This window comes from Phlebotomus argentipes, unplaced genomic scaffold, assembly GCF_947086385.1.
Source record: "Phlebotomus argentipes unplaced genomic scaffold, Phlebotomus argentipes genome assembly contig_15, whole genome shotgun sequence".
Classification (NCBI taxonomy): Eukaryota; Metazoa; Arthropoda; class Insecta; order Diptera; family Psychodidae; genus Phlebotomus; species Phlebotomus argentipes.
In genome coordinates, this window is record NW_026776181.1 from 12102719 (window position 1) to 12130688 (window position 27970).

The window sequence follows — 27970 nt, forward strand, 5'->3', positions numbered from 1 at the left end:
GGCACAAGGAAGAGTGTGCGAAAAACAGCGCAGTCTTCTCAATTCTTATCGATGGCTGAAAGGTGATAAGCGATTTTTCAAATTACTTTGGCTGTGAATGAAAATGCACTGCGCTGCTGAACCGATTATGACAGAATAATGTTATTGTGTATGATGAGAATTTCTTTCTGGGCGGGCATTAGCAGCTCCATTCAGTGGAAACTCGGGTCTGATTGGTGATGGAAGTAGAGAATCGCAAATGAAATTACCTCTAACAATTCCGCGGAAGTGAAAGTCCCACAGGGTGCTCATGCACTCCAACTCAGTTGATAACAAATTTATTTTTAAGTTTTCTCGTTAATCGGCGAATTCATTTTTTTTTATTACAAATTCACATGCATCACAATGTGTGATTTACTCTGCACAAGAATCCGAAGACTCACCCGTCTCTGCCTGTCTGGTATTTTTCTTAAGCGCATCACCGTTTTCCTCTCCCTGATCACTACTGTAATCTGATGATTCATTTGAGAAGTAATATGCATCGGAAGACTCATATCCAATTTCCTGAACGTCATTAGCAAATGCTTTGAGGGAATTCTTCTTTGTGTGGCGCCAAGTCTTCAAAATAAGAGTTGAAATTATTATTAAATTAAATTCTTTATGACTTCATTGTATCACGATCATCTTTTGAATATTTACTTACCAATTTCCACTCGTTTACAGTCCTATATGGTGGACCAAGTAGATTCAGTCTTCGTTTCAAATCTACAAAGTCTCTCGTGAAGAGGGATATCCTACTTTCCGAAGACTCAGACTTTTCTCTGCGCTCCTTGAAGAAGTTTTCAAAGACTCTCAATTGTTTCTTATTCATTCTTTGACGCATCGTCGGATTAGGACTGAAATTAAAAGAAAAGCTGTAGTAAATGTAAATGACTAAACTTAAAATTAATCATACTTCAATCTCTGTCTGTTCTTGCTCAAGGGCTTATCAGTGCCATAGTTTTTCCTTTTATTCCTGTACATGAAGTCATAAAATCCAGTCTTCTTTTTGTTGTGAATAAACCAACACTAGAGAGAAAAATCAGTACGATCTTTGAGATTTTGCCAAAAAATAAATTAAATTACCAGAACTTACATCTTTCCACTTGAGTCCTGATCTAAAAGGTGGTCCGAGAGCATTCAATTCAGGCGCCCAGCGTTTGAAATCAAAATTCTTCAATCGAAACTCACGAACTCCAAACTTTTCATTTGCACCCTTCTTTTCGGCCACCAACTTACGCAAAAGTGCAATTTGTGCTTTGTTGGGTCGTTCTTTCGTAGCCTTTTCTCCGGTCTTTGTTTCATTCTCCTGTACGGATCGTTTATGAAATCTTGATATTCTTCCACTTTCAACATTCTCCTCATCACAGACTTCAGAATCTTTTTCAGAATCCATATTATTGTTCTCAGGATCAGAATTGCTATCCTCATTCACGTGACACGCATCTTTGGATTCGGCCTTGCATTGCATTGGATCTTGCGAAATTGATTTTGTTTCTCCCGTATTTTCCGGCGTGTTTTCTTCATTTTTATCGAATAATTTAGGTCTCTCTGAAAATATCATTTTTTCATCGCATTGATCAAAGGGCTCAACACTCAGAAATACGTCCTTCTGATCAAGAGATTCTCCAATTTCCTCAGGTATAGATTTTTCCTCAAGACCCTCCATTTCACTGTCTTCATCGTACTCATCCGGAATGTTAACCTGAAGCAGTGGCATGTTATCTTCAGCACTGAACTCCTCCTCGACAGAGTCGAAAGTTTCGTCCTTCTGACTTTCAATGTAAGATAACTTTGTTTCTGTCTGCAAACATATTCCCCGAAAAATGTACATGTTGAGAAAATTCTTTTCGCAGAGTTCACAAATGTCAGTGGAGCAAAAGGGATATATTTTGAATGCCTCTCCTATGCATTCGTGATAAATATCCAAATATGAGATGTTCCTGTACGATCCATCAACGAAAGTATTCATTGTCTTTCGCTTTTTCAAGCAAATGCGACAGAGACTCGAAAAGTTCTGATCAACATCGCTTTCCGTAAATGAATCACAGATTTCATTATCCGTTTCCCTTGCACTTCTTTTAGAAGCTTCCTTTTCGCACATTTCACTCGGCTTTGTGCCTTGAACTTCCATATCTTCAGCAGAATCATCGTCACTCAAGTAGAATTCTTCCGAAGATCCACAGCCAATTTCCTTATACTTGCTGAAATCTTCTGACTTAAAATACACGTTGTCCTTCTTCTGTTTCTTCATTGTCTTCCAAGTCTAGAACACGGAAAGGATGAAATTGAAAGAGAATAATAAATATGGAACCCAAATGCTCAACAAACCATTTTCCATTTGTCCACTGGATAAATTGGACCCAATTTGTTGAGAACTTTTGTCCAATTTCTGAAATCTGCTGTCGTAATTGTCGTAAAAGGCTCACCACGAGATTCACTCTCGTCCTTTTTATTCTTAAGCAGCTCCAGAAATTTGCGTATCTGCATTTTCTTGCAAACTTTTCTCCTTAAGAAAGGGAGTATAATTTTAAAAGCGGTAAAAAAGATTGCAAAAAGCATTTATATACTTCTTAGGGAGCTTCGCCTGACAAACGTCCTTCTCCTTTTGAGAAGCCACTCTGACTGTTTTGTAGTAGAACTCAAAGAAATTTCTCTGCCGCTTGTGATGAAACCAGCACTGCAAAAAGGCGATTTTTTAGTCACTATGATCATATGAATTCATTAGCTGGGAACTCAATTACATTTTTCCATTTGAGCGCTGAACGCATTGGAGGCCCCAATTTGTTGAGTTCTGGCGCCCATTTCCTGAAGTCCACTAATCTATTTCGATTTGTAACTCCGGCATCCTTAGATTTTTCCTTCTTCTCCGCCACTAATTTTCGCAAGAGGCGTCGCTGTGCCTGATTTGGATAAACTTTTCCATTCGAGGCTCTCGTTCCACTATAATTCAGATGGTTTATGAGAATGTTACAACATTTTCTTATAAAGTACGACATGAGACAAGACTTTGGTTACCCTCTTGAGATGTCCATGGATCAAATTATCGAGAAAATCCCGGAAAATCCTTAAAATATCACTAAACTTTTCAGACAACGCGTGTATGAAAACATGTAAACAATAATATTGACATTTGCAATTGTCAAAAAAGAGTGGAATTCTCGTACATTTCATATGAACAGTTTTGTGTTCGCGCTGGCATGAGAATTATAATTCAATTTAGAAAATTATTCATTTTGGCTCTAATTCAGCATTTTTGATAAGAGAAATTATCAATTTCTACAATGGATTTACAGTTTGGGTTAAAATTCCACAGAAATTTGAGAAAACGGTACTCAATTGTTGACTGTTCCCAGCCGGCAAATCTACCCAGCAACAAAAACGTCCGAGACAATTGGCGCTCATTCACACACAAAGGACGAATCTGCAGAACTGGTTTCGATTGATGAATGTAGGCGAGATTTCTATTCATTCGCCGAGCAAACTCTGAAGCAAGCGGAGGTTTTGTAACTGCTGCAGTAAAATTAATTGGAAATATTCGGGAAAATTGATGACAATAAGTGTGACCAAGTGCGACCAAGTGAATGAGCGCCAATTAATTGAAATAAAATTGAAATTACTGTGAAGTGGAGATGAATAAATTCCGGATACTCTCGACGTGATTAGAATGCAAAAGAACTCTGGGTCTCTTCAAAGACACCACAAAAGACGGAATTATAATCTCTAACATTCTCGTAAGTGTGCTTCACCAAATTTAATGTGATATTAATTATCATTTTTTCCACTGATTCGTTCATTTATTGAAAAGCTATTAAAAATGCTTTGTTTCGCCTTTCTTTATGCGTTATATTTTTTTCATTTGAAAATATGACGCTTTCAGTGCCTTTCATGAAGCACTTTTCCTTATGAGAAACAATAAAAAATGAATAATCTGTAAAATAAGAAAATCATTTTATCGACAGACGAATCATGAATGTATTTTCCCCTTGTTTGTCAATTAAATCATAATTTGAATAAAAATTTAAATTCAATCTTCCCCTGAAGATCACTTTGTCAACGTCTCAATCTCAATCATGCCACAAAAAATCTCTCTTCTTCACCACAAACAAGCAATGCATTTTGTGCATGATATTTTGTATTTCTCGCCTTATCTGACGATGTCGTCCCTTTGTACGTGAACCAGAGGGAGAAAAGAGAAGTCTCTCTGTCGCATTTCTTCTTTCGTCATCTGCGCATTTGGCGTATTGTACATATTTAGAAGGAAATATTGTGTTTGATTAGGACATACGTGAATTGATGACAATTTGGGGCTGAGGAGCCGCGGACTCCCCACTGTTGTAGTGTTTGCTCATGATTATGGTAGAAATGGAAATATAATGCATGAAAGAGTGCCAAATTGATTATGTACAATGTACATATGTATGGGAAAGTATCATTATCATTAATCGAAGAGTAACATCAAGAAATATGATCCTCTGGATGAATTTATCCAATTTCGTCAAGTCATATTAATGACGCTGTGTTACTTACTCTCACATATTATCACTTGCTGTGCGATATGAGCAGAATTTTGAGCGAAGCAGAGATGATTTTGACCCTCCGCTTCTTTGCTCTTGTGTGATAATGTGAGTGTGTTGCTCAAAATCCCCGTGAATCCAGGTGTTTCTATTGTTATTCGACAGCAAACGGCACAAATTGCAATCTTCCCTCCGATTCACACCGCTCAATTGTTTATTATTGAATATTGACGAAAAAGTGACACAAGCCATCCAGAAAAAGAGACTCAAGTAATCAAGGAATAATTACCATACAATTCCTGGTTGTTTTTAATTTATTTAAATGCATACGAATCTTTGAATACATTAAGTTCCCTAGACGACGATTTATCATTTTATGTTCAAAGTAAAATGAAATAGTCTTGATTTGTTAATGAGTCCGAAATTTTTGAGTCATCGATAAGAATATTTTGGGTATTTTGGACTAGAAATTGCGTGAGTGTCAAAAATCTGCGAAAGATATCATATTTCAGACTTTTGGGTTTTTTTTATTTAATAATTCATTTGAATTCCTGTTGATTTGCAGAATCATTTTTCTTCTCACAATGCTTTAATATTAATGCTGCAAATTTTGCTTTTCCTGATAATGAAATTCTCTTAGTCTTTTTGGGTTGATTACAACTGTTGTCCATTATGTCTCACATTGCGTATGCTCCACAAAATCAGACGCACTGCAAGGGCCCTCGAAATTAAATGACTCATGGCATATCAAAAAGAGAAGTGCATGCACAAAAAATATGTGAGACTGGCCGTTTTTCACTATTCATTCCACTTTTGATGCAGCATAAAATCGAGTTAATATGGAAAAGTGATGCTGCTCAAAACCCAACCGAGTGTTCGCTATAAATATGTGAAAACATGCTGAAAAAATCGGCATGTTGTTTATCATTATGAGACATACAAAAAACTAAACAGAGCATCATAAAATTGAGATGTTTTCGCATCCATGCAACTTATATACGCAATTTAATATTCGGTAGTAAGCGGATAAGCATTCAGTTCATCAATTTAATTGTCACTGCCATGCTCATTGAATGTGTCCTATTGAAAATTTCTCATGTGATGTTACTGGAGAACAGATCAGCAGCTTAGAAGCGGGTGGGATTTGTGAGATTCTCATCGAACGCACTGCTTCTCCTCATGCGTAATATCTCAAATCTGAATCGTCTGTTTTTGCTTAAGAAATTACCCATGCAAGAGTACACAGTCGGACTCTTGTGCTGCGCTGAGTGTTGCCTCTCTTGATATGACTTTTTATATCAGGAAATCTTAGCGCTAAGAATAGAAGATACATGTGCGTTTCCATATGATGTTATGTGAAATTTTATTCCACATAAGAATATATGGCATAGGAAATGATTTGCACTATGAATTATATTGCAGATTTTCGTGAACCGGCCAAAATGGCAAGCGCCACTATTTATCCTGATTATGCAACGATATTCGCTGCAGTTTGCGCCAGTATTTTCGCTGTTGTCGGCGTTCTGGGCAACTTAATCACAATCCTGGCTCTGCTGCGATGCCCAAAGCTCAGAAGTCACGCCACCACGGCTTTCGTGCTGTCGCTCTGCATCTCGGATCTGTTGCTGTGCTCCATGAGCCTTCCGCTCCAGGCAATTCGCTACACGTGGCAAAAGTGGACTCTTGGCGAGACACTCTGCCACGTTTTCCCGGTGCTGCTGTACGGGAATGTGGCAGTTTCTCTGCTCAGCATGGTGGGAATCACCATGAACAGGTGCCCTGATAGCCCTTTTTAAAAAATCTTTTCCGACCTTCTATAGTCATTCTTGTTCTTCAGGTACATCTTGATCGCCTACAATTCAGTTTATTCATCGGTGTACCGGCCAATGTACATCTGGCTGCAGCTCTTCCTGGTCTGGGTCGTATCATTCTCGCTGCTCATTCCACCAGTGCTGGGCGTTTGGGGTCAAATGGGACTCGATGAGATGACTTTCTCCTGCACAATTCTGCCTGATGAGTCAGGGCGATCGCCGAAGAAGGTGCTCTTCCTCGTGGGATTTCTCATTCCATGCATAGTCATCATCATTTCCTACACCTGCATTTATTGGACTGTGCGACGGCAGCGGATGCGACTGAGGAATCACGCTGGCCTCCAGAGTGGCGGTTCTAATGGTAATCGCGAACGAGAAGACTCTAGACTCACCACGATGATGCTGACCATCTTCTGCTGCTTCCTGCTTTGCTTCCTGCCGCTCATGCTCGTCAACGTGTTCGACAACGAAGTCGACTATCCGGCCATTCACGTCCTGGCCTCTGTCATGTGCTGGGCATCAGGCGTTATAAATCCCTTCATCTACGCCGCAAGCAATCGCAACTATCGCGTTGCATACAAGAAGTTGTTCAGGAAGCTCTTCTTCTGGAGCGACTATGTGAGTCCGATGCCCAGCAAGAGCGTGCCCGCCAGTAGGATTTCCAAAGATGCCTCCATGCAAATCCAGAAGGACAACAATAGAGAAGCTGATCCTTCGTGCGTGATCGACATTGAAGCGAAAGCTAAAGACGCAGTTATTCAGTTGTAAAAATAATTTAGAATACCCGACTGAAATTCATAGCCATAATCTTAATATTAAGTGAAATATTAACTTAAGAACATCTGAACTACACTACCAAAGTATTATTTATGAAGTTCATTCCTCATTCTCGAAAAATTTCAATGAAGTCAATATTTTAATGAATTATGTTAAATGAATTATTTTAAGTTTCTATAACATAATGAACTATATTACGTAAATAAAATCTTTTATGAGAATTCTTCAAAAATTTATCTTGTTTTATTCAGCTCTGCTCTGAAACTTCACCGCCATTTTTTGACAGCGCCGGTAGAGACACCCTGTGCTTTGTTGAGCATCTTGCGGCGTTGGTTTTTTCGCGTTTTTCTCTGAAAATACTGACTAGACCGAGTTGTTTCTGATATATTATTCGTCTGAAGATGGAAGACACCAATCTACGCTATCGGGAAGTGATCCCAAATCAGTCTATTGAGGAGAAATGGAAGGAGATTACACTCACAATCGGTATGTTTATTTTGCATGGCTTCTCTTTGAATCCCCATGAATTTTCTCACTTTCCGCAGGCGGAACACAGAGCACTCTTCAAGATATACGCATTGCGGAGAAAGCTGGAGGATTCTGCTATGCGGATGGATCCAATTTGCAGAGCCGCAACAGATTCATTTACTGGTGAGTTGACCTAACCTAAAATAAAATGTGCGTGTATCCGGAAAAGTAAGATGGGGAAATTCCTTGCAGGCGAACTTCCCATGATATTCTGGAACTGTCAGAAATGAGCCTCGACCTCAACTTGATGGACAACAATGTTCGATACAAGTTCTCAGAGTCCCGCATCCTGGCGGTGTCCATTCATGAGCTGAGAGAGTTTGTCGTGATCCTGGTGGCGACTGTAAGCAGTGTCCATCGCCTATACTATCCGCATCCGAATCAGCTCCACAAGACCTTCAGGCCAGACACGAAGTGTATGTCTATCTTCAAGGATGCCTCAGTGACTCACGCACGAGATCCACTGACTTTCCACATGATTGGCTTGCCGACATCAACCAATCAGCCCATCACCTACACCGCCGCTTGCGGAATGGATCCTCAGGGCTCCGAGGCATACTTTGCTTTGGCCTGGCAGAACACTCTGACGCTCTACACGATGAACTGCTCAAATGGACACACAATTGCCACAGAACTGCGCCAAAGCAACATGGTGCCCCGCATTCTGTCCAGCTTCACGGGAGTTCTTCGCGGGAAGACAACCTCCAACAATCAGTGCGTGAATTCCGCCCTCTTCTACATGCTGGGCGACGAGACGTTCCTTTTCACACTGTATCGGGACAACTTCCTGCGCATGTGGTCGCTGAGCAGCGGTCAGTGCGTGGCCACGTTGAATTGCCACGAGGAGAATGCCGAGACAAAGTTCCAGAGTCCTCAGAACAGCACTCTGCGCTGTGGAAAGTCCAACACAATATGTGCCTTCATGTGCTACGCATCGGGATGTGAATTCGTCTTTGTGAGCATCCAACCAGATCCTCTGGGCGGGTCTAATCACACACTCAGCATTATGAACATAATCTTGGCTCCAAATTACGATCTTGTGGAGTATCAGTTGACGGAGAATCGCATCTGGGGACTATTTTGCAACTCCGAAGGGGAGTACAAGGTGTCCAGTGTGTGTTTTGTGCCCGGAATGGGAGTGGATTGGACGTGTGCTGCTCTAGATCCACTGCCAGATCGATTCAGTGTGCAAATGGAGATGACCACCGATCCGCGGCAGGCGTATTGCTCATACATCTTCCAGCCCGGACGCTTCCAGAGGAACGTAATTGGGAAAGCTCTCGTGATGTTCCGCCGATCGAACATCCTGCCAGACAACAATTATCCCATAAATCTACTGAAAGATCGCGTGTGCACAGCAGTGGCGACTGAGATTGAGAATGAAGTCCGTGGCCTGGATATGCCCGATGAGGAGTACATTGAGATATGCCTGCAAGTTTGGGAGAGATTCTACTCGTGTTGCGAGCAATATCACTTGAAGTCCTGTCAGCCAATTGGACTGATTCCACTTCAGATGGAGTCTCTGGATACGGTTTGCATCGTGAAGAAGAACATGTTCTCCTTGCTTCGACGCTGTGAGTTCCTGGAGCACTGCATACTGTCTGGCAATCAAATGGAGGCCCACGAAGTGACCCAAATCCCAATGGAATTGGGTGACAATGCACAGCAAATGGAGAATTTGGTGAAATTGGTGGCCATTCTAAATGACATCGAACAGCAGATACCTGATGAGGATAAATTGGACATTGACAGACAACTGTATCAACTCCAGATGCCCATCAATATTGTCTACAACCTCGTGAAGGACATGCTGGCCGGAGAGAATGACAAAACTCCCCTGACTCGCGCCTTTCTCACGCAAATTCGCCAGAAGACACTTAATATCAAAGACGTGCCAGAGGCGATGCACTCACTGCTCGAGACACTGCGCTTGGATTTTGGATCTCAGGAGGAGATTCGAAACTATCCATCGCTGGATCAGTCGATGCAGAACCACGCGAGGAATCTCTTCGCCAGCCAATTTGGCATCTCACTCGTGTCTGAGTCATTGCAACAGATTTCAGATGTTCGATACGTCTTGTGTCGCAATCTGCTAATCTTGCAGCATATTCTCATTGATATAACCGCTCTGGCGAGTGATGTGCTGGAGAATATTCGATCACACCAAATGCCAGAAACGGAGGTTTTTGTGCAAGCTTACTTTGTCATCGTGTGGATAGCCAAGACTTCAGCAGATCCAGGACTAATGACGAATTCACTGGACAGCAGCATTAATCGCTTGAACGCTCTTCAGTTGTCCGATGCTCGACAGTATCTATTGAAGACGAACCAGCCGTGCACTCTTCTGGAGCTCTTCCTGAAGAGCAAGGGATGGCAAATGGCGCTGTCGCACTACACGTGCGGAAACTATCGAATGCTGACCGAGCATCAAGGACAGGTATGTGCAAATTCATGGAAGATATGGTTGATTACTCACTGATACATTTTCCTTGCTTTGCAGACTACTCTTCTTCCATTGGCGACAATCGTCGGGCAGCTGGTGTGGCCAGTTTCAGGCAACTTTGCCTTCGGAGCGTGGCTGATTGGAAGTTGCCAGCACAATCACATTCAAACTTACGTGCGCCTCTTGAACGGCTGGTGCGAATGGAACAAATGCTCTCGCCAATTCATGCTGGGCGTCTCGATGCTGGACAGCGGAGAGGTCGACAAAGCGTACGATCTCTTTATTCAGGCATCGCGTGGCGTCTACACTGAGCCATTCCTCATGGAGAAGATAATTGGTCAGGACATTGATGGAGATGTGACGACGGGAGAAGCAATCGTCATGTACTACTTGAAGGTGATTCGACTGTTTGAGCAGTACAACGCCCTTCACTGTGTCATCCGCGTTGCTCAGAGTGCCATTGAACTTCTCGAGCCGAAGCATCCTCAGATGGCAATGTTCCAGTCCATCATGTTCACGAATCACCTGGCGCTCAGCCACTACGAAGAGGCTTATCACTCACTCATTTCCAACGTGGAGGCATCACGCCGAAAGGACTATCTGCGGGAACTCGTGATGTGTTTGTTCCACAAGAAGCGTCTGGATCTGCTCATGAGATTTCCCTACATTGGACTTCAGGACGAACTGGAGAACATTATCGAGACACGCGCGCGATCGATGCCAATTGAGGACAACATTCACTACAACTTCCTCTATGCTTTCTTCATTACTAAGGACAACATGAGGAAGGCTGCTGCCGTGATGTATGAGCAGGCCATGAGATTTGGCTATGAAAGCAACTCTCTGGAGGCAATGCAGTATCGCTATGATTGTCTCTTGGCGTGCGTGAATGCGCTTAATCTGGTGGACAAGGAGTATGCGTGGATTGCGAAGCCAGTGAGTAACAAGGAGGATTCTTCCCAGTTGGACAAAGTGGTTGTTTTGGAAATTGAGGACATTCGACGGGAGTTGCACTACATCGAAGCGACCATAACACTATCCAGGCATCGTCGGGAGTTGAGTACTATCCTGAAGGTTGGTGCAGGCGAGTTGGTGGGCCTTTTGGCGACTTCCAGACTCTTCACGGCTGCCATAAAGCTTGCCAGAGCGTACAAACTGTCACCCACCGTGGTTGTGGAGAACCTGGCGTCGGCATGCGTACATGCATCGGCTGAGCAGAGCAACGAGATCTGGATGTGGCTGCAGGAGAATGACCTGGCGGATTTGCCGCTGAAGAACTCTCCAGTTGCCATGGCATGGAATCTCCTGGAGAAGATTGTCGTGGAGAATGAAGAGAAGGGAACGACAGTCTTGCGAAGAGTTGTGGCAAAGAGAATCCTGCACTTGGGCGCATTTCTGCCCTACTGGCTCTTTCTGTCGTACAAGAGAGAGAATCCTAGTGAACTATTGCATCTGTTTGTCATTCATGGGCATCTTTTGGAGGCAACAGACTTCGCGGTGGCGTTCATTTCATCTATGCTGGGGAGTAACTATGAAGCCTTTGGACTGAGGAATTCCCTGCGATCTAATGAGGCGGCTCTTTGCTTCCCCGTTCACGACATTGATCTTCTTCTGCACGCCCTCAAGCTGAACTTTGAGTATGACACGGAATACGAGGAGGCGCACAAAAAACTCACTCGAGGCGTCGAGGACTATCTTACAGCGGTCGACAGTGTCTCCATGAGCAAGATTCAATATGAACTGCAGGGATGTTAAAGTAATTCGTGTTTATTTCACATTGATGTTCCAAATATAACATTTGCGAGAATTTATACGATATTCAACAAATCGTGCTTCACTTCGAACGTGTTCACGAGATCCACGTTGAGAGTCTTAAGAGCGCGCTCGTATATCAGGTTGATGTTCTTTGGGGTGTCTTGGGTCTTCTCGAATTTTATGTACTCTATCCACACATCGACTTGCTGCTCTCCAAAGAATCGAACAGCATTTTCATGACATTTTCGCCAACTGTCCACATTTGGGATGCACTGAAAGGAAGACGAAATGTTTTAGATCAGAATTCAAAGAGAAGAGGGGTATTAAATTACCTGAATGGACTCCAGGAAGGACATCTTCTCGTGAATCTCGAGGCAGGGCGTAGTGTTCAGGACCAGATCGTCGTACTTGTGTCTCGCAGCATTGATGTCTTTCGTGATGGCGACGTACTCAATGTATTGCGCCTTCAGAGGTGCGCTCACGCTTGGCGGCTGCAGAATTGCCTCATTGAATATCTCTTCCACTCGCTTCGGCAGATCGGGACGCACTTGATAGTACTGAATGATGAGCTGCCACAGCGGAGAGGATTTATCACCGAGTTTTCGGACAGCCTGCCGGAAGACCTCATACAAGCTCTGCTCGGATTCATTCTGAATGTGAAAGCGCATCCACATTTCCCACAAGCGCACAGACATCCCGTGAGATTTCGTGGCTTTATCGAACACCTCGAGAATGAAGTCCAAGCGAGTGTCTTGCGCCTTGAAGATTTGCTCAATGTAGTAAATGTAGTGTGACTCGGAGAGAAAACCCGCCTCGTAGCCACCTTTTAGGGCCATTTGGAGAACCTTTTTCTTCAGTGACGCCTGGGCAGATGTGTCCTGATTCAGCTCTAGCATGGTGTTGATGTAGTACGACCACATTTTCTCCGTCTTGAGAATTCTCGCCGCTTGCTCATAAACCGCCACGCAACATTCTATCCGTTTCTTGGGCGTGCTTTTACTCTTCGTCGACGCCTCGTCGGTGTTTCCGCCGAATTGATTGTCAGCCTCTAACTCGTGGTCAGTCACCATGTGCAAACCCATCAGCTCGCGACGTGCCAGAGTGTGCCACATCAGCTCCTCCAGCGGGAAGTCACTCTGCATGTCCCGAAGCACGGCGCTGTGCAGATCCTGTGCGAAACTGTATTCCTGCACAATCTCCAGAATATTCACCAGATACTCGATGTTGTGAATCTTCTTCCTAGAATTGTCATAGATGATCTTTGCCCCTTCCAGAATGTGATTCCGCTCAATCAATCCACTCTCCGTCAGAACCTTGATCTTCTCCGCTTCCATGAGCTTTATCTTGAGGAACTTGTAGTAGAGCCTGTTGTTGTCCGGATGCCTCTGCAGACCTCCCAGCATGAAGTGCTTCACCCTCTCCATATTCTGTGTCTGCTCATATTCCCACACAACCGCCCGGAGCCACATTTCGGGCTTATCGCCGTGCAGCTGAATCATCCGGTCGAGAATTGTGGAAATATCCTTGACTTTGAACACTTTGGCGAACTTAAGAAACTCCTCCCAAATGCGCACATTTTGCGGGAATCTATCAGTGGCCTGAATGTACAGTTGCTTGATTCGCAATGCAATGGCATACTCAATGTTGCCCTTCTTCTCCTGGATGTTCTTGTCCTTCCGCAACTTCTGGATCCTGCCTATCAGATTCCGCTCATACTTTATGAACTCAAGGTAATCACGGATGTCCTTATTCTGTCGCACAATTTTCGCATTCAATGCGTCTCTCCTCTTTATGATGTCTCTGGAAGAGAAGACTCTGTGAGGATCATTTCTTCAAAGATCTTGCTTGACTGTGAAAAACTAACCTTATTTCAGCATCGTCAAACAATTCGATCCTTTTCATCTGTTCATATTCAGGAAGGATCTTCTCCTTTCTGTATTCCACAATTTCAGCCATTCCCACACACTAAATGATACTTTCTACACAATAATAAGCAGTATTTTCAGCAATAAATAGCAAAATGCGAGTAAATTCTCATCAACAGCGCGTTGTTTTGGAAATCGCACACACACGGAACGCACGGAACCCCGATAGAGAAATATCGGCAGTTTTCGCCATTTTATAGCACGATTCAGATTTTCGAAGATCGGCGAATTTGACAGCGTGAAGCTTCGCGATTGGGTAATGGCGGTGTTGTTTTGGTGATTTTGATAAAGCTATTTTCCAAATTACATAGCAATGGATCCAGAGACTTACTCACAAGTCCCTTTAACGGAGGCTGAACAGGCGCTGAAGAAGGCGGTGGAAGAAAATGCCGTGCAGTATACACAATTGTGCCGGATTTGCCTGGTGACCGCAGAGAGGAACTTCAAGAACATGACAAGAGCAGTCTTCGACACAATTCCGTATTTTACCATCTATTTGGAGACTGTGGGCAAGCAAGTGAAGCCCTTTGGGAACTTCTCACCGCGAATATGTGCCACATGTGAGATTGAAATGCTGGAAGCCTACAAATTCCGCAAGAAGTGTTTGCTGACAGATGACAAGATTGCCAAAATGCTGGAGCATGCGAAACCTATGGAGCCTCAACCGACGCCCATCAAACAGGAGCGCTGGGAGGAAGCCTCTCGAGTGCATTCACGCACTGAAGCTGCCAATCGGGAGAACAATGTGGACGTGAAGCCGGGAGGGAACAATTTGCCCAAGGCGAAAAAATACCGGTGCAAGGTTTGCCGGGTGATCTTTGATGAATACGATGACTTCCGTGTGCACAAGTGCATGTCGTGCGAGCCGAAGATCATCAAGGATATGCGGGCGATTTACACGGAGAAGAAGAAGGAGCCTCCGCCCAAGAAGGTTCCACACTTCTCGACGGAGGCCAAGAAGAAGCGCAGTCGCAACAAGAAGGAGTACACGTGCGAACAGTGCGGGAAAATGTGCCAGAGTCGACAGGGATTCTTGCTGCACATGGACAAGCACAACGACACAGCGCGCTACGATTGCGATCAGTGCGACAAGAAGTTCCGGCATTGGCAATCGCGGCGCACCCACATTTACCGGGTTCACCTGAAGAAGCCCTTCTGCTCGTGTCCGCAGTGCGGAAAGTCATTCTACCAGATCAAGTACATGAAGCAGCATATCCTGGAACAGCACTCGAACTTCAATGGCTACCAGTGCGAGAAGTGCGGCAAGAACTTCCAGACGAAGGGCGCCTTCGCCGATCACCAGAACAATCACAAGGGCGACGTGCCATGCAAAATTTGCGGAAAGGTGTTAAAAACGAGGAAGACGTACTTCAGGCACCTGGAGACGCACACTGGAGAACGCAATTACATCTGTCCTGTCTGCGATAAGCGCTACACTTGCAACTTCACCATGAAGAAGCACGTTAAGCGCTCGCATCCGGATCAAACACACCTGCTTCCGCCGGACGGCACAATTGTGAATCAACGATATTTGAGGAAAGCCGGACTAGAGAAGGGAGAGAAGCGAAAGAAAGGAGTAAAGTCTGAAGACGATCCCCAATCCAGCACGGGGAATATTGAGGAAGGCGGAGACGAAGTACATGAAATAGAAGCAGCCATCGAAGCAATTGAAGAAAGCGACTAGAGAAGTTATCCGATGCTATGCTTCTACGATAAGTGATAGGGTTAATGTACTTCTATTAGTCTTTAATTTAACATGAAATTGAAAAAAAAAATCAAATGCAAGGATTTCTCGATGTGAAAAGCAGTCGATTAAAGACCAAGTGTATTAATGTTTTCAAATTCAGTAATATTTCCAAAATACAATATATTTCAGCATTTTTTTTTCTTTCAATAGAACCTGTAATCTAATGGCCAGAATTTTTGCATCTTATTCAACTACAGTGGTTGTCATGTAAGAGTTAGTATATATTTCACACAATATTTATAGAATAACATCAATTTTAACTCTTGTATTGCTAAAAAAAGCCAACAATAAATTTCTCTGGAACATGTAAATTGTTAATACGAGTTGGTATACATGAATGGTGTAGTAAAAGCATTCAACAATCGTCTCACGATGAGTTTTCTTCGTTAACATTTTATTTTGTACTTCATTTAGGACGTCTTTGGCTTGAAGTGTCGCGCGACGGTGATGTAGTTGCTCGGGAGGACCTGAAAATATTTTAAAAAAAAAATCCTGCTTTAAACGATAGCATTTTATGATGCTTTAACACTCACGTTGTGTCTGGAATTGATCTCGATGGGTTCCTCCACGGCTGGCGTGCAAAGTGTCGGATCGCGAATACTTATTGAGAAATACTGCAAATTGGCAAAATAGGCACGAAATTTCGGGAGCAGTTCAGATGAGAAGCCACGAATGTTCTTGAGATCGATTTGCTCCATATTCTCGCAAGATCTCATGCTCTCCACATCGAATTCGTCGAATTTTGGTGTTCCAACGAGAAAGACTTTTCTCAAGTTGCGATGACTCTTGAAGAACGACTCCCACACTTCATGGTAATGTATCTTGGACAGATATTTCTCATAGCTGACGTGGTCAAAGCACCAGCCAAAGTCGATCTCCTCGAGTTTATGGCAATGCGAAAGGGCGATCAGGCCGATGTGAGTGAGAAAACGCGATTGATAGAAGTCCAGAGAGACAATATCACGGTTGTACTTGGCAATTTGACGCGATATGCGATCGAGATCGTACTTGAAGCCACCGGCGAGGCCGAGATGGCGAAGAGAATTTCCACTGGACGCAAGGATTCTCTCCAGAACGCTTTCGTGAATCTGAGTACGGTAGAAATCCAGCTTCCGCATGTGCTTCGCTGATGAGAACACAATGTCATCCACCTTGCTGAACACCTTCCCATAGCCGTGCAGAGAGAACTCGCGCAACTCCTCGCACACGCTAGCCACAACGTGGAGGCACTCAACTGTGAGGAATATGCAAGAATTCACCCAGAGATGTGAGACTCTTTGGCAGCATTTTCGCACAAAGTATATGAAAACTGAGGGTGAAATCGAACTGTGCCATCCGCACCAGGAGATGTCCAACTTGCGTATCTTCGTTGCTCTGTTGGCGAGTTTCAAGAGAAACTCATCATTCACAATGTGCCAGTACATTCTCAAGTTCACCTCCCTGTAAATCATGGGATCAGTGACTAAATTGTACATTTTCTTGCTCACGCTGGATAAGGTGAAAAGCGTCTTCAAATCCAGATATGTGCAAATCTTTGTCTGAAGTTCGTACTGAAAAGAAGAAGTTACCTTTAAATACTTGCAAAATTGTAGAGATTCTCATAAACATACCGGCAAATCGAGTAAAGTGAGTGCATTTTCACCATTCTTGTGATGAATAATGTTCTGGAATAGGAATCTCTGAGGATTCCTCAATTTCACTGCCGCCTCCAGACCATCACTCTCTTCCGTAATGTTGGTTTTCTTACTGCACTTCTCGTATTCCTTCCTCAGAGTCCTCAAAGTGCAGTTCTTTCTTCGCTCGAGCTTCATATTCAGCACTTGAAGACTGCATCCTAAGACGAATTTCTCGCCAAACACCTCAATCAAGCCGATTTGCGTGTGATTTCTCAATTTGGACTGGTTCATCTCCACCCGAAGAAACCTGGTGCCGAAGGTGATTTGATTCTTGAAGCTTATGCAGAGGACTCGTGATTTCTTGGTATCACTCGTGGGCGGTTTGCACCACACTAAATGCCAGCAGAGTTTTCCCACATTATACAGCCATATTTTAGTCACAGCCCCAGGATTGACCACCTGATCGATGGTGATTTGTGTGGGGACAACATAGTCCCTCAGTTCGGCCACGAAAAAGTCCTGCACAGGAATAAAACTCTCGTCCTTTGATGGTAATTCGCAAAATGCCGAAGGCAGTCGTTCCCAAAGCGTGCCAAATTTTCTCTAGAAGGCGTCAGAACGTAGTTTTAATCACAATTCATGAGACACAAGTGCAAGGATACTTACCGGGGAAAAGTAGGTTGCATTGACATTATCTGTTCGCGTTGGGGGCTCTTGCCAACCCTCATTGAGGTCGCTGAAGATGCTATTGTCGCACTTTCCGCGAATCGAACTGAACACAATTGACTTGGCGAACTGAGCCACTGACTGCCCAGATGGGCCACAGGATCTGGGCGGTGGTCCGATGCTCCATGGGCTCATGGGGTCATAATTTGTCAAACTCGCCCGCAGAAGCATTGTTGCAAAAGTGACAATACTGATCTTCTGAAGGATGCTCGTGGAAAATTTCAAGGATGCGCAATGCAACACTGCCAATTGTCACGCTGTTTATTGCTAGTTACATCTCTTTTCAAACTTCCTTGCTTAAGCCTAGTTGTAGAAACAGCTGAGAAATGTAGGCTTGAATGAAAAGTGAACAAAAACGAGGAAAGTATACAAAAAATTGTTTGTTTACAAGCCGCACGTTGGGAATGAATTTTTTATGGTTTCATGCAACACCAACACTCACGCACCCATTTTCGATACCGAAACCTTCTCACTCACACTACTATACATCAGACATGTCGTACGACAAAATAAAATCTTTTCTTGAAATTGAAATTTAATGATTTTAACTCTACAATTTGGTAAAATAAGGGTTTTCTAGTAAGGGCATTTAATATAACTTCAAAATGCAATCTAATAATAGATTTTATACCATATTCTTTATGCAAAATCTCATACTTTCGTACTTCTGATGCATTCTGATCAATGCAATATCTGTGAACTGTTGCGAGAATCTCAAGCCAGTGGCAACAAGACTGGCAGATAAGCACGTTCTAATCACACCGAAATCTCCAGAATAGTTTAGTTCCTGGGAATGTTAGCAGTCCCAACTAAGTCGTTGTTGTGTTCACAATCGTCCTGGTCAATCCTTCTGGTGTGTCAGTTTGGTGAAAGATGAACAAACTCGCAGAGAATCTCAGTCGATTTCGTCTCATAACATTTGACATCACGGACACTCTGCTGCGCTTCCGGACCGCCCCCGCCGTGCAGTACGCCAAGGTGGCCTCGGAGTTTGGCTATCCGAATGTCGATCAGACGAATATAGCAGCTAACTTTCCCAGACACTTCAGGCAGATGGTGGAGAAGTTCCCCATCTTCGGCTATCATCATCCCGGAGAGATTGGCGGATGGAAGGATTGGTGGCAACAGTTGGTCATCCGTGTCTTCGAAGCGTCCAATGCTAACATCCCAAGCAGCGATCTTAAGAAAATTGCCAACTATCTCGTCGTTTCCTATGGCACGAGCGAGTGCTGGCGTCGCTGCTCATCGGCAGAGCATCTCGTGGGTGACATCAAACAGCTGAATAAGGTTGTGGGTGTGATCACCAACTCTGACCCCAGGATCCGGGATGTCGTGAAGAGCCTAGAGCTGCCAGAGTTCGACTTCGTCTTGTGTTCTTATGACATTGGTGTGCAGAAGCCTCATCGGGACATTTTCCAGGCTGCCCTCAAACTGGCAGACCAGAGTATAGTGGCCGAGGAGTGTCTTCACATTGGTAATACGCCACATCTGGACTACTTAGGAGCCCACGAAGCCGGATGGTCGAGCGTCCTCATCACCAATAACTCAGACAATTGGCGGGAATTCTCTGCGAAGATTGATGCTACAAAGGTATTCCCAACTCTTCGACAATTTCACGAAGCTCTCAAGAACAAGTCACTGAATTTATGAAGGAACAAAATCAAAAGGATAAGCAGACATAGTGCAGTAAGAAATCTCTTTTTGGCTTTTTATAAAGAGAAATAAAAGATTAATCAAGGATCATGATTTTAATCCCATTTCTGTTGTGGGCGTTCATCATCAGAGGGCAGCACAAGATTGACTAGGAAAAAATGTCGGAAACTCCGCCGCTTTTTGAAGACTCCCAAAGCGCTTGCCACAGCCAGAAAATTGTTGATTTACTGAAGGATCCTGACCTAGAAGCATCTACACAAGATCACAAGGTTGCATTCTCGAACACGTATGTGATCAAGCGTCATCAGCACAGTCCGGATGTGAGTGCGAAGAAAAAGAAAGCCAACGAAGACATGATTGTGGAGAAGGTAAAAGACGCAAAAGATCCAGGTGTGATTGAAATAGAAGACGACGAAGCACAAGAGCCGGAAGATCTTATCAGGTTCAGGCAGGAACGCGAAAAGCTGCGCAAAGTTATTGAGGAACTCACAGAAATGAAGTATGTCGTATCAAAATTTCAGTTTTTATGTCTCAATCCTAAAAGCATCAAAATATTTCAGTGACCTCCTGGGAGAATTTGTAGCGGCATCGAAGAGGAAGTGATCTCATCCGTAGATAGAAGTCTTCTTGCGCTTCTTTCCCTTAATCGGAGCGAGGACACTTTCCGACTTGCGTTTTCCCACCTGAAATTGAAAATGGAAATGAATTCCAAATTGGTAGAATAAATATCTAACTACACACCGTTGATTCCTGATCCCCATCTTGTTTTGCCATTTGCCGGAAGACGAAGCTTCCCTTCTCAGTGGCTCCATTTATAAGGACGTCTGTCGTCTTGGATGCCATTCCCGCCAATCGTGCAAGATATTCCTCATCTTGCAGTAGAAGAGACTTCCTGCTGAGTTTGTCCTGTTCGGGAACCAGGAATGTAGGTGCCTTCACCTCCATCGGATCTTCCGGGATGCTGGGCTTAAGAATGGTGACATTTTTTGTCTCAAATATGCTCGAAAGCTCGCTTCCAAGCTGTTCCTTCAGCACAACATCTCTTTCGTGCCTGATCTTCCGCCACAGTTCCTCGTTCTCCTCATCACTTTCCCGCAGATCATCATCCTGGTTTCCCGGCCGAATCTCTCCGTGCAAGTTGACATCATTATCCACGTGCAGCCACCGGAAAGTTCTCTCGCGTGTCATTCCTTCGCGTTCCTCCTCGTGCAACACGAGATTTTTCACCATTTTCACCTCCCGAGCATCTTGATCCAGCAGCTTTTTCATGTGAATCCGCTCCAATTCCGACTGCAACTGATTCTGATCAAATTGATCTTCATCGCCGAGCTCAATATCCAGCTTGTCGAGATCCTTTTCGTCTTCATCAGCACTTCCCCAGTCGGATTCTGACAACTCAGCTTCCTGTTCCATAAAATCTGTAACTTTCATCTTGGGTTTTGGAGGCGGCAAAGCACTGGAATCAATCTCATTTTCTTCCGAATCATACTCAACATTCTGCGCATCATTCTGGCATTCTTCCTGGTCTGACAATCCTTCAGGTGGGTTTGAAATACTGTCTTCACCTTCAGATGCGCAATCTTCGTCCTTCTGAGTGGTTGGAGCGTTGTCTTCCTCGTCAGTTAGATAAATTCGAGCTTTCCGACTCTTCTTTTTAGCCTGTGTGTCTGCAGCTGGATTGTCCTCATCTGACGACTCAAAATTGGGCTCCACGTGGACTTCATCATCATATTTCATAACTTCGGTGTCTTCCTGAGAAATATTTCCTTCCAACTGGCCAGTCACCATTTCCTGAGCAGGAGCTTGCGTCTCAAATTTCCCTGTGCACAGTTCAAACAACTCCATTTCATCTTTTTCCACCTGACTCTCAGTCACACAAGTGTTTTGCTCAAATCCAGGAAATAGATTAATATTCTCAGGCGGTGCTAAAATCTCATCGTCTGAATCTTCATCATCGACATTGACAATTCTCTTCCTCAACTTCTTATTCTTCTCAGTCAATTGATCTTCGGCATCGGAATCTTCATCGCTAGCGTCATTTTCTTCCTCATGCGAAACTTCACCGTCCTTTGGGATCTCATTTTCATCACCTTCTAGTTGGCAATCTTCCTTCACTTCAGTTTCTTGCTCTAGCTCTTGGTCTTTACTTTCCTGTTCTACGACATCGTTCAGTTTGTCTTCCTCCATCTCGTCATCATCTTCACCGCTATCCACAAATTCAGCTTCATCATCAATTTCATTTGCCAATTGCTGCATTTTTCCTTTCTCCTGATCCTCAATATACTTCTGCATTTGCTGCTTCTTCTTCCGCAACAATTCTTGCCCAAGACTCTCCATGAGAATCTTGTATGCCACTCCAGGAATATGCTCTACTTTGGGCGCGTCTGTGACAACGGCTGCAGATGGCTTAACATTCTGCAAAATGCATTTCTCGATTAAAGCGACGCCCTTCGGTTTCGCTTTTGGAGCCACAAGGCCAGAATCTAAGTCAATCACGGAGTTTGGATCGCCCTGAAGAGTAACCTTAACTTTCGTTTTACTCTCAACTCTCTTTTCCGTTTGTTTGGATGTTCCAGCAACCAGCAAATCTATTTCATCCATGTTTTGCTTTGGAGATTCTTCAACAATCTCTATATTCGATTCGTTCTCTTTCACATCATCTTCTTGTACGATTATCGGCTTTTCACTCTTCAGAGCTCTCAATTTTCCGGTCTTCTTGGCGAGTTTCTTATCGATAGGAAGAGTGACTTTGCTCTCCTGTAGGCGACTGAGAAACTCCTTCAGTTCATATTGCTCAGGTTTGTTGTAAGGCACACTGGAAAAAGAAAGGTAAAATTAATTTCTATCAAAATATATGTTCGATTTATCTACTAACTCAATAACTTCTTCGCGAGCATTCTTCTGAATCATGCTGTAAATCTCAGTTTTCTTAGCTTCTTCCTCTTCTCGCTCTCGTTTAGAGATTTTCTTGGGTTTCTCAGTCTTTTTCCTACGATTCTTCTCTTTCTTCTTGTCTTCCTCTTCGCTGTCGTGAGATCCTTCGCTTTCGATTTCCGGTTTACTCTTTTTTAAATCCTTTTGTCTGCTTGTTTTCGGCTTCTTAACTTTTACCTTCTTTGGATCAGCAATCTCAACTTCTGCAATTTGCTCTTCCTCACTTGAATCATCGTCACAGAGAAATCTCAATCCGTTGTATTTCCCAACGCTTTCCGTGTTAGTGTTCACTGCATCCAAGGCTTCATCAGAGGCCTCCTTATCTGCCTGATCGTCTTCTCTGTCCACTGCCAATTCAGTTGTCCGGGAATTGTTCGCCGCCGGGAAATCGTCGTCATCGGAATTATCGCTCAAAATTTGAACTCTTTTCTTCGTCCTAATGATTCCAACCTCATCATCACTGTCTGCATCGCAAATGCGGCTGGATTCTTGAGGAGTCTCTTCTGGTATTGCTGCTAGCGCCCCATTTTCAAGGTGTCCATGAGAAGAAGCCTCCGCAAACACCAAGTTCTCGCGATCTACAAGCTCTTCCTGATGACTTTCACTTTCTCCAGGACTTTCACTCATTTTCCTACTCACAATGGATTAAAATCATTCAAATAACTTTAATATTGCAATGAGAATTTATGCAAAATATGTAAAATTTATGAGGTTAATGGGATCTGCATTGGTGACATTCCGCCAAAAACTGAAAACTTGCATGAATGCGCACAATGTGCATGCAAGTACACTGTTCTCAAATTTCGCTGTCATGATATGTCATCATGCCATATGTTTTTTGCTTGGGTGATAACGCGATTGTTTACTTTTTGTGATATCCTCGTTTTCCTGATTTTTCTTGTTTCCAGTGAAATCTTTTAAACGCAAAAGAAATGCGAAGTATTTACGAGGTATACAGGATATTCAACCATCTATTATTTTAACAGTTAATAAGAATAATCACAAGAAAAATTGTGCCGTCAGTGTTTTTTGTGTCTCTTCTTATCACTGCTAAATTTATTTTTCTCAGAATCACTCTAATAGAGAAGCGCATTGAAATATATTTTAATTACGGATATTCATCGACCTAGTTTTGAAGTGAATCTTTGTCTGTGTATAAAAATCAATTTTCTGTAAAAGGATGTCTAAAAATAGTATATCATTAGTTTCTGGAGATTCTCGACTCGATAGATTGCTCTTATCCAAAGCTCACTCAGTCGCTCTCCTTATCTCCAAGCACACTGTGGTGTTGTGGTTTCCGACTGTCCTTGTTTCCGCGCTATCAGAGTAAAACAATAAGAGGAAATAATCCAAAATATTCTTAAATCTTTTTTTCTTTTGTGCTCGTCTGGATAATGATGTACCAGGATTTGTCTGAGGTGAGATAATTTAATTACACAACATGGATTGGGGATTCCATTCACATAAATTATCTGTACTTTACAGGAACACCCTCGAAAACTCATTCCCGAGCTCTGCAGGCAGTTCTACAATTTGGGATGGGTCACTGGAACCGGAGGAGGAATAAGCATCAAGCTCGAGTATTTCTTACATCCACCCGCAAATAAGTAACTATTATTAATTCTTCGTTTCTTATCTCTTCAGTGACGAAATCTACATCGCGCCTTCAGGTGTTCAGAAGGAACGAATTCAGCCTGAAGATTTATTCATTCAGAACATCGACGGTGAAGATCTGCAGCTTCCTCCTGATTACAAGAAGTAGCGCAAAATGCTTCACATGGTTTACACGACGGTTAAAATAAAACTTGCTTCACTTGCAGATTGTCCAAGAGCCAGTGCACTCCGCTTTTCATGCTGGCGTACAAGCATCGCAACGCAGGAGCAGTGATTCACACTCACTCTCCAAACGCCGTGATGGCCACCCTCCTTTGGGAAGGCTCGGAGTTCCGCTGCAGCCACTTGGAGATGATAAAGGGTGTGTATGATGACACACTGAAACGCTACCTTCGCTATGACGAGGAGCTCGTGGTGCCAATTATCGAAAACACTTGCTTCGAGAGGGATCTCGAGGAGTCTCTCCTCGAGGCCATGAAGGAATATCCGGGAACGCACGCTGTCCTCGTTCGTCGCCATGGCATTTACGTGTGGGGCGACACGTGGCAGAAGGCGAAGACGATGTAAGTCAAGAATGACTTTCATTGTCAAAGTCAGACTATTAAAATATTTCTAAATGCTACCATAATATTTATTGATTTTCTTATTCTATTCAAGGACCGAATGTTACGACTATCTCTTCAACATTGCAGTGAAGATGAAGAAGTGCGGCATCAATCCGTCGTCATTTAAGAAGTGAAGTGTTTGCATTTTGGCTCTGGTAGTCACGAGATCTTATAATAATGGAAGAAAATGGAGAATAATAAAACCTACAGAATTGTAAGTCCATAAATTTCCATCACAGCACTTTAGAGACAAATTCTCTCCTTTTAATAATTCCATACGCCCTTGAAAGATCTCTGGATTTCGCCAATTCTTGAATGAGTCCATTGACGCACTTGTTCCAAAAATACAGCTTGCATTTTTTTTCAGTTATGCAATGCTGCTTTTGTTAGTTATTTGACTTTGCCTAAAAAAATCAGGCCTGAGCAACGCATTGGATTTTTTACTAGACGAGAAGGGACAAAAGTACGAAAAAACGAATTCTTGAAAAGAATTTTTTCCACCATACAAAAGGTCATTCATTAGCCGTATTAGCAACCACTTCTTCTTGATTCAAATGCACTTCAAACAGTAAAAAGCCAACATCAGGAGAGATCTTGTTCAGGGGAGTTTTACACAATGAGTGGAATTGATGTTTGGTATTGGAATTTATGTCTTTTGAATTGAACTTTTCACAGTAGACAAATTTGCGCCACAAGAAAAATGTCCTGAAGGCACGCATTCAAGAGTGATTTCTGAGAAGTTTCTCGAATCATCTGCTCCTATTATTTGACTTCTTCATGTGCAACAGCACAAGCCAGCGACACAGCTTAAAAGGGGCGGATTTCTCCCAAATGATGATAAATCACTCAAATTTCGATACATTCACTTTTATACTCTCTGACATAGACACAAGGAAGAGGCTGTAGTTGGGAAATGTGCAATTATTCTATAGATTACGCGCATTAATTGTACCTACAATATTATTCTTCACTCTCTTCTTACCCTTGAAAAGTGTGAAAAGATCATGATCACGAATCAATTTACAATTGTGTTAAATTCACAAGTTTAAAATATGTATTCCCTTATTTACTCAGCTGAATTTATGAAGCATTGTTGCGAGATAAGCTTCACAACCACGGATATTTCCACTTTCGCAATGAATTTCATACTATCAAGTCTTGTACTGCTTTGGGCGAATTGTAGCAAATTCACGAGAAGTCAACCGCCATACAGTGAAATATGCAAAAATTTGCCTGATTTGAAGGGAACTTGCCTTCTCTACTGCTTCTTCGACGTCTACTATCATCACGGCAATGAACGACAGACTGTAAGAATGTTATCTCTTCACAAGCATTTTGTAATAATTCACAACCCTTTTCTTTAAGGCCAACGAAATAGCAGAATATCTCACTGAAAACGGTTATGTCGGACACCCTTTGGAAGTGAATGTGTCTTATCTTGAACTTTGTCTGAGGTTCCTTCAGGATTCCACAAATCGCTGCGGCATTATCGTTCCAATCTATGATTGTATCGAAAAAGTAATACCGCAGCAAACATTTCAGCAATTCATGATGCATATTAATCAACAGATATCTGGAAATGCGATTCATAATGGTGGCGCTTGGAATTGGCAAATTCCTACTTCACTAATATCTCTCTGCATCTATTTGTTATTATTGAATTAAGCAATGAAGAACTTAATAAAAAAAAATGTCTCAGGGGGAAATATTATGGTAAGGAATAGATAGATTGTAGTTAGTGATGAAGTCTTTTTGATCGAATGTCTAAAGAATTCGATAGACTAGGTGAGTTCTGTACATAAATTGTAAAATTACTGTACATATTCTAGCCACAATATCTCCCCTTGAACTATGTATATCAAGAAATATTCAAACTTAGCGCAGTGTCTTTTCAGCATTTTTCGCATGAAGGACCGTCACAATGATTTTGCTATTGATACCAATGTGTTTCAATGGATTCTTTCGTCCTCTACATCACGCTCTTTGACAAATTTACCTTCGACAGCCACTCGAGGAGCACTGAAGCCGTTGTCCTCGGGCATACCTCACCAGACTGAATGGCATTGGAGGGCAATTTGTCAGGGCAAAGGGATGAGAAATGGTACACATGAGACAAGCCGCCACTCATGTAAATAATTGTTAATAATTGTGAAAAGAGGATCACATCAAACAGAATTTCTCTGCTCAATGGTGAGGTCGGTGAATGAAACTCTCGTGTCTGAATGGGACTGCACAACACAATTGGTGGCGAAGAGAAAAGAGGGAGAGAATTTATTTAGCGTAAAATTGGCCTCACAATTTAACGATAATATGATTTTTCCCTTGCCATTCAGTTAAAGTTATATTTGTCAATTGAAAAGACATAAATTCAATAATGACTCTTCTGTGTGTGTTTTTTTTTGCCAGTGTACCTTCTCAATCTCTCTGTCTCGGGGTGCACTTTGGGCATGGCATTCAGTAGGAGAAAAGGTGACATAATAGCTCTCTGAAAAAGTGTATTTTGCGTACACAAAATACCCTCTTGAGTGTGTGATACTGTCGGCCAATTGGCAACAGAAGCTCTCCTGTAGCTTGAAATTCTATTATTGGCAAAAGTGGTGTTTTTTTCCTAGCTGGGATCCAGGTAAAGTTGAGGAACTCTCGGGGTGTGTTATAAAATCAAGAGTCACATCCATAATCCTCTTAGTGCACTTTTGGACCTCAAACGAAGTGGAGGAAGTTTGTTAAGCATGTCGCGCTCCTTTTTTGTGGAATCACTCTTGCGCACCGACGACAGTTCGCCAATTCGGTCGGAGGAATGTGCAAATATCTCTCAAGGATTGTACACGAGATTGCCCACATACACGGATTACACCATCGAGAATTATCTCCTGAGTCTCGGCACGCTGACCCACTCACTACCTCGAGATACCTGGGCGCCGCCGGCTCCTTATACGCCCACTTACATGCCCAGATCGCCGCCGACGCCCCCAGAGAAGTCTCCCAATGAGGAGAGCTCCGTAAAGAGGGCCCGAACAGCCTTCAGCAGCGCTCAGTTGCTGGAACTCGAGCGAGAGTTCGCGACGGATATCTACCTCACTCGCCTGCGCAGGATTCAAATCGCCAACTCACTGAAACTGTCGGAGAAGCAGGTGAAGATCTGGTTCCAGAATCGCCGCGTTAAGAGAAAAAAGTGTCCAACCGAATCGACTCCAGGAAAATTGTGTCCTAGTCACGCGTGTCTGTGCACATCTCAGGGAAATTCTCATTCAACACTTCACTGAAGATTTCATAGCATTTATCTCTATTCTCGGCTGTGCTT

At 43.0% G+C, this 27970-nt stretch overlaps 11 protein-coding genes across 11 annotated transcripts; 7 read left to right on the plus strand and 4 right to left on the minus strand.

Annotated features, from left to right (window-relative positions):
- Nucleotides 1-302: 302 nt before the first annotated feature.
- On the minus strand, nt 303-3133 carry LOC132262030 (uncharacterized). The gene is made up of 8 exons (XM_059761147.1): nt 3037-3133; nt 2763-2961; nt 2589-2698; nt 2350-2527; nt 1115-2284; nt 935-1047; nt 683-875; nt 303-597 (listed from the first exon to the last, which is right to left on the minus strand). Exons 1-8 carry the CDS (start codon nt 3051-3053, stop codon nt 394-396), a joined length of 2184 nt encoding a protein of 727 aa, XP_059617130.1. The 5' UTR covers nt 3054-3133; the 3' UTR covers nt 303-393.
- A 3125-nt stretch (nt 3134-6258) lies between these two features.
- On the plus strand, nt 6259-7273 carry LOC132261585 (protein trapped in endoderm-1-like). The gene is made up of 2 exons (XM_059760463.1): nt 6259-6309; nt 6373-7273. The coding sequence occupies exons 1-2, from the start codon at nt 6287-6289 to the stop codon at nt 7112-7114; spliced, it is 765 nt and encodes a 254-aa protein (XP_059616446.1). The 5' UTR covers nt 6259-6286; the 3' UTR covers nt 7115-7273.
- A 137-nt stretch (nt 7274-7410) lies between these two features.
- On the plus strand, nt 7411-11901 carry LOC132261581 (nuclear pore complex protein Nup160 homolog). Its single transcript, XM_059760457.1, has 4 exons — nt 7411-7609; nt 7669-7774; nt 7844-10088; nt 10152-11901. The coding sequence occupies exons 1-4, from the start codon at nt 7525-7527 to the stop codon at nt 11847-11849; spliced, it is 4134 nt and encodes a 1377-aa protein (XP_059616440.1). The 5' UTR covers nt 7411-7524; the 3' UTR covers nt 11850-11901.
- Nucleotides 11846-13937, minus strand: LOC132261583 (U3 small nucleolar RNA-associated protein 6 homolog). Its single transcript, XM_059760460.1, has 3 exons — nt 13714-13937; nt 12182-13649; nt 11846-12121 (listed from the first exon to the last, which is right to left on the minus strand). Exons 1-3 carry the CDS (start codon nt 13803-13805, stop codon nt 11903-11905), a joined length of 1779 nt encoding a protein of 592 aa, XP_059616443.1. The 5' UTR covers nt 13806-13937; the 3' UTR covers nt 11846-11902.
- A 75-nt stretch (nt 13938-14012) lies between these two features.
- On the plus strand, nt 14013-15862 carry LOC132261584 (zinc finger protein 221-like). Its single transcript, XM_059760461.1, has one exon. It carries the CDS (start codon nt 14088-14090, stop codon nt 15456-15458), a length of 1371 nt encoding a protein of 456 aa, XP_059616444.1. The 5' UTR covers nt 14013-14087; the 3' UTR covers nt 15459-15862.
- A 19-nt stretch (nt 15863-15881) lies between these two features.
- LOC132261582 (F-box/LRR-repeat protein 4-like) lies at nt 15882-18034 on the minus strand. Its single transcript, XM_059760459.1, has 4 exons — nt 17804-18034; nt 17132-17740; nt 16055-17071; nt 15882-15988 (listed from the first exon to the last, which is right to left on the minus strand). Exons 1-4 carry the CDS (start codon nt 18032-18034, stop codon nt 15932-15934), a joined length of 1914 nt encoding a protein of 637 aa, XP_059616442.1. The 3' UTR covers nt 15882-15931.
- A 550-nt stretch (nt 18035-18584) lies between these two features.
- On the plus strand, nt 18585-20129 carry LOC132262906 (rhythmically expressed gene 2 protein-like). The gene is made up of 2 exons (XM_059762390.1): nt 18585-20015; nt 20077-20129. The coding sequence occupies exon 1, from the start codon at nt 18737-18739 to the stop codon at nt 19511-19513; it is 777 nt and encodes a 258-aa protein (XP_059618373.1). The 5' UTR covers nt 18585-18736; the 3' UTR covers nt 19514-20015; nt 20077-20129.
- LOC132262903 (claspin) lies at nt 20084-23173 on the minus strand. The gene is made up of 3 exons (XM_059762385.1): nt 22392-23173; nt 20258-22331; nt 20084-20199 (listed from the first exon to the last, which is right to left on the minus strand). Exons 1-3 carry the CDS (start codon nt 23075-23077, stop codon nt 20122-20124), a joined length of 2838 nt encoding a protein of 945 aa, XP_059618368.1. The 5' UTR covers nt 23078-23173; the 3' UTR covers nt 20084-20121.
- Nucleotides 23174-23280: 107 nt separating this feature from the next.
- On the plus strand, nt 23281-24887 carry LOC132262908 (probable methylthioribulose-1-phosphate dehydratase). The gene is made up of 6 exons (XM_059762396.1): nt 23281-23400; nt 23857-23868; nt 23936-24030; nt 24095-24208; nt 24271-24627; nt 24722-24887. Exons 1-6 carry the CDS (start codon nt 23383-23385, stop codon nt 24801-24803), a joined length of 678 nt encoding a protein of 225 aa, XP_059618379.1. The 5' UTR covers nt 23281-23382; the 3' UTR covers nt 24804-24887.
- A 309-nt stretch (nt 24888-25196) lies between these two features.
- On the plus strand, nt 25197-26337 carry LOC132262910 (uncharacterized). The gene is made up of 2 exons (XM_059762397.1): nt 25197-25976; nt 26035-26337. The coding sequence occupies exons 1-2, from the start codon at nt 25722-25724 to the stop codon at nt 26332-26334; spliced, it is 555 nt and encodes a 184-aa protein (XP_059618380.1). The 5' UTR covers nt 25197-25721; the 3' UTR covers nt 26335-26337.
- Nucleotides 26338-27391: 1054 nt separating this feature from the next.
- LOC132262911 (homeobox protein ceh-12-like) lies at nt 27392-27959 on the plus strand. The gene has a single exon (XM_059762398.1). The coding sequence runs from the start codon at nt 27399-27401 to the stop codon at nt 27930-27932; it is 534 nt and encodes a 177-aa protein (XP_059618381.1). The 5' UTR covers nt 27392-27398; the 3' UTR covers nt 27933-27959.
- The last annotated feature ends 11 nt before the right edge of the window (nt 27960-27970 follow it).